The sequence below is a fragment of the Condylura cristata genome, unplaced genomic scaffold, assembly GCF_000260355.1.
Source record: "Condylura cristata isolate star-nosed mole 26May11 unplaced genomic scaffold, ConCri1.0 scaffold00016, whole genome shotgun sequence".
In the NCBI taxonomy this organism is placed as follows: domain Eukaryota; kingdom Metazoa; phylum Chordata; class Mammalia; order Eulipotyphla; family Talpidae; genus Condylura; species Condylura cristata.
In genome coordinates this window covers 38,198,352-38,203,625 of record NW_004567117.1, presented here as the reverse complement: position 1 = coordinate 38,203,625, position 5,274 = coordinate 38,198,352, and the positions used below count along the sequence as shown (strand labels likewise).

Genomic DNA, 5,274 nt, shown 5'->3' with positions numbered 1-5,274 from the left:
GGTGGCTGAGGAAGTGAGTGCACCTCTTTTCTCCTGCACTTCTCGCCACATTCCAAGGCGCCTGCAGGTCCTACAACGTATGGACATTTTTCAAAGCACTTGCCCAACCATCTCAAACTACATCACACCACTGGAACAAGGCGATGGCACCCAACCTTCTAAAAGGTCTGAGGCTTTGCTGACTTGTCAACCCACACTAATAAATAAGCCATCTCTTTTGGGACCTGTTGGTTTCCCTCAGAAAAGCGATCATGTACAAAGCACTTTAGTTTTGAGACCCAGACTTCACCCCCTGCCACACAGACTGCGTGTCGCCCTCACTGGCAGGCCGGCCCAGGGCGGCTGCTGGCCCGGCTGGGGACAGGCCCTCACGCGCTGTTTCAGGGGACGGCTGCAAGAGCAGGAAGATTCCAGTCAGAATCCACAAAAGAAAACCGCGCTTACTGATGAATCATTTATTTGGCCAAGACAAAAACGTCTCCACATTGTTTCCTTTTATACAGAAAGTGGAACATTTCAAATATATTAGTTTTTCTCTTTTTCCAGCAGAATTCATTTCAATTTCGTCGCAGGGGCTGCTTCTCGTTTTAGGATTCACGTTTTAGTAACACATACGCCCCCATCACAGCCAGAAGAGCATACTGGAAAGTAAACAGAGTGGAAAATTACAAGAAGTCTGGCCTATGAATATATTCAGATGCATTCTGCTTGATACCGGACAGAGGACAGACCCCAGAGATGCCCTGTTCTCCAAAGTAGATGTGCAGTGCTGAATTAAGGTAAAAAACCCAGAAACATATGGATAGACCAAAGATTAAAAGCCCTACAAACACAGCTAGTGCCCAACTCACTCCTGTGGGGGTGTCCTACTGTTTAAGTGATTTAAAAATATGAACAGATACCTTTTTTATTGAAGTTGGCAGATAAGCATTATGGGATTTATTATACTATATTTTTGTATGTTTAAAGATTTCCACTACAAAAGCTACAAATATAAGCATCACTGAAGAATACACTATGAACCTAAAAAGATGAACATAGCTATTTTAAATAATTCATTTCACTGTTGACAATTTAAATGATTATGTTAATTTGTAGTTAATTATACTCAGCAGCAAAATTAACTAGCAAAAATTTGAACAGACTACATCGTTACAACTGCACATGTAAAAGCTCTAATATTCTTTTATAGCTACAAATACACCCATGAATTCCTACCTTGAATTTTGGATAGTCGTTCATTATTATGGTGACCATGCCAACGTATGGTAAAAACCTGAATTGTAGAATAAAAAGCAGAAACAGAAAAATTATATGTGATATGATAGCAACATATACAAACACTATCAAGTTTGCCTTACAAAATACATCTTCCTTAAGAATACCACCAATCAGCCAGTGCTCTGGGCCTTCCCCAGCTGCTGGTGGCGGGTGGGGGGGGGGGAGGGACAGAGTGGACATTCTAACCAGAGCTATACAGGGTGAAGTCCATCCTAAGTGAAGGGCAGGACTGCCTTTTTTGTTTTTTTTTGAGAGGATTCACTCTTTGTGGTGTCAATCAGAACAGACTCATTGCTGGAACAATGATGCAAAGATGGATATGAAAAGAACTGTTCTCAGTAGTAAAAGGTAGGAAATAATTTACATGTTCACCAAAAGAAGATTGGTTAAATAAAGTATGACTCTCAGGGGAACAGCGTATAACCATTTAGAAAGAAATTTATTTGACATAGAAATCTCATTCCAACTTCCTGTCGGGGGAAAAAAATAAATTTTTCCCTTTTTTTTGAGATTATAACAGGCATAGTTATTCAATATACGTATCAGAGAAAGAGCAGACAAGACAGGAGAGATGTGCTGCATCAAAAGTCAAATTTTCTTAGGCAAAATGATCTATTATCTCTGATACATAGATTATATAATTACATATCATCTACATTGGAACAGGAGATAGCTAGAATATTCACCAAGTATTAGAGAGTAGTTCCTTCTGGAAGGATTTCCTGTAACTGCTATGTAAAATCCACAGATAACTCATTTCTAAGTGAGAATTTCAAAATGAGAATTAAACCTATGCTACAGATAAACAGTGGCCATGATACAGATAACACATTATAGTCAGTAACAGTCTTCAGTATGTTGAGTGTTTCATCCAGGCATCATAATACAAACTAAAACTATTTAACTGTTCCACTGACATAATATTTATAATGGATGAATCCGTTATTCTCTGGCTTGTTTGTTTCTAAATATCTTTCAGGTTTATGAATCTTCCTAAGAACTTAAAAGTCGATTCTCGGGCCCTCCCTGGCGGCACAGCGGGTTAAAGCACAGCACTGAGAATCTAAGGCCGCTTCCTCATGAGTTCGATTCCCGCCTGCCCGGGAGGTGACCACATGGCGTGGCAGACCTCTCCTGACCCGCCCGCTGCTCCCCTCAGCAGCGTATTTCGTTGATCTGCCTGTTCTGCACTCCACTCTGTCTCTGGTGAATTCTCTCACCCTCCACATCTCTGGCCTGTATCCCAGTTCTGTATGCACAAATAAAATAAAATCTTTAAAAAAAAAAAGTCGATTCTCACCCTCTGGCTCTTCCCACTACATCCTTCTTTTCAAGCCAGTTCTGGCCTTCTTTGTACAAGCCTCTATCGTCAACTTCATTATTATCTCCTTTCGTCAGAAATTTGATGTCACCATTATCTCTGGAAGGCAAAACAGTGTTTCTTCAAAAATTATTTTCAGCACAGCACCATTAGAAAAATATTAGTTTACCCAACACTTTCCAATCTGGCATGGGCTTTTAGAAGCACTCAAAGATAACCTGATCTGTCTTGGGCTGAGACCACTGCAGAGACAACAGTTCAACTGAAGCACAAATCTAACAGCGGTTTTGTAGACTTAATTCTAAAGTTACCCTGATAACTAAGCAGCACAGCTCAGCACTAGGCAGTCACTGTCTTCATCCTTTCCAAACCCTCCCAGACCAAGTAGTTAACGTGAAGTGTTTCCTCTTAGACCCGAAATTGGTTGCAGATTACAAAGATCACAAGGTAATTCAAATGCTTAGCTCTTGTCAAACTAACACATTCTTACCAAGTGTAGAATGTGTTAATGCAGAACATCCCTCATCACTGAGGTACATCCTGTAGGCTGAGCAAGTGGTGTAACATCCAGTTTGCAACAAGTCACAGAGCATAAAGCCAGAGTGCTAGAGATACTTGGGATCAATTTTAACCATTGTAACCTGGTGCTTATCTAGCCTACTGACCAAACACACGACATTATACTTTGTAGGACTATGAAGCGTCTTCTTCCAATAAGATGAATAAAAAGTGTATTGTCAGAATTTCACCAAGTATTAAGAGCCCACAAAAATCTGCAGCCATGTCAAAAGGAGCAAGCTGGTTTGCAGGAGGAGAAATAGCAGGGCCCTCTCTCCCCATTTGTATAAACAGCAGCAAACTCACAGCATTTCCTCTACTCTGAGCAGTCTCTCATCTTTAGAAGTTACTTTTAAATCAAGTGAGAGCACTGTCACATTATGACAGCATATTTCCTCAGTGAGTTCAGCAGCAGATAAAACTAAAGCAGGACCACAGGACCCGGGAATTAACAGACTGAGAGGGGGCGTTATAAGGCTTAGGGTAAAGCAAGCGCATGGTTAGGTAATCAGCATCTGTGGACGGAACACCTAGAAGCTATAAAAATGAAATGGGTCTCTAAAATTAGAGATGTACAAATTACGGCCAGATATGCTGACATTGATACACACACACAGAGTTGAGAAATTCTCCATTACTTTAAAAACACAAATACAGATAATTAAACTTAACCCCATGATTCATGCAGGTAAAAAAAAAATAAAAGTACTAACTAAATTGTATGAAGTTAAGTGACTAACCAAGGTACATAAAGTAATATTTTGCACTAATCCTAAATTGAACTTTCTCAGGAGAACTTAATATCTTTGAGCTAAAAGAAATTGTACCCGAAAGTAACCTAAGTCATCGCTGACATTTACTGGAAAGGCAAGGCCATCTTGGGGAAAAGGAATTAATGCAGGATACGAATGACCAAATAACAGGATGAGTGGGCGACAGGAATTCCTGTCAGCCCAGGGCCGATATTACTGTTGCTGGCCCAAAGTGAACAGAAACCGGTATCGCTTTCTGCACTGCAGGAGGTAATTCTCCTATCGACATAATCTTTAACTACAGTGGGATTCCATTTTAAGAAATAACTAATATTATGCTGTAATAAATTCCACCTTACCCGGGGCAACAGATTAAGTTTTTACATACTTTTAGTAAACATTAATTTGCTTAATTCTTACCATCACCCTGAATTATTGTGGGTAAGTTCCTGTGTTAAGTTCCTGTGTTAACACTCACATTACTGTGGTTAAGTAAGGTACAGTGTGAACAGTCTCATCTTCCAGACTAAGTAACAGGTCCAGTATCAGCTAGCCAGAACCAGGAGAACACAGAACATAAAATTGTGCTTTTTCGCTACTTTCAGAGGAAGCATGAAAGCTGTCAACCAAAAATTTCCAAAGCCAAATCAACAAGAAGTAAAGCCACTTTACTTTTCATGAACTTTAATCACTCTGTGAACTATTGGAATGTCTCGTCCTTCAACTTTAAAGACAACGATTTCACCAGCTCGAATCGGGTCTTCCCGGAAGTTAGTCAGGAACAGCAGGTCACCCCTGTGGAAGGCTGGCTCCATGCTGCCGCTGGAACGAAACAGTCACACCGAATTACTCTGGGGTCAAGGCAGCATTTCCACCCATAAAGACGATAATATGAAACACAGGAGTTAAGAGTTCCAGCTCACACCCCTAATCAGGCCAGTCTCAGGGCTTCAAAACAGCCACAGAAGATTTTTCTGCCAGCTCAGCGGTGATAACATTATAATGAAAAAGGGCACCAATGCTTCTTAGAGGGCACTAGCAGATGCTCTGCAGTCTGTAGTAGGCAGGGAAATACCAAGAATAGTGTGGTGTTTGGAGAAAAGACTCAGGCTGAGATAGCAGGTGAGGTGTGAGGCCGGCAACCCCCATGTCCATCTAAGAGACAAGCTGAACGCTCTATCATTGTGTCCTCTGAGGAATGTCCACTATACTTGTATTCCCCATGGGCCAGTGGTTCCTTGAGGGTCAGAGTTCCTCAGGGTCAAGTTTAGGTTGACATACCAAACTGCTTCATAATTGTGATGTGATTAAAAAATCAAAGCCCCTGTCTACTGCAGTTGCACAATAATTTCTGTATGCAAG

General features: G+C 40.9%; 1 protein-coding gene across 1 annotated transcript in view; it reads right to left on the bottom strand.

Annotated features, from left to right (window-relative positions):
* Positions 1-439: 439 nt before the first annotated feature.
* SEC11C (SEC11 homolog C (S. cerevisiae)) overlaps positions 440-5,274 on the bottom strand; it is a 12,739-nt gene continuing 7,904 nt past the window's right edge. Inside the window, exons 3-6 of the mRNA XM_004683938.2 lie at positions 4,585-4,734; positions 2,582-2,701; positions 1,219-1,276; positions 440-641 (exon numbers count right to left, since the gene is read on the bottom strand). Of these exons, the coding sequence (XP_004683995.1) occupies positions 588-641; positions 1,219-1,276; positions 2,582-2,701; positions 4,585-4,734 (382 nt within the window). The 3' untranslated portion in view covers positions 440-587. The remainder of the gene's footprint in view (positions 642-1,218; positions 1,277-2,581; positions 2,702-4,584; positions 4,735-5,274) is intronic.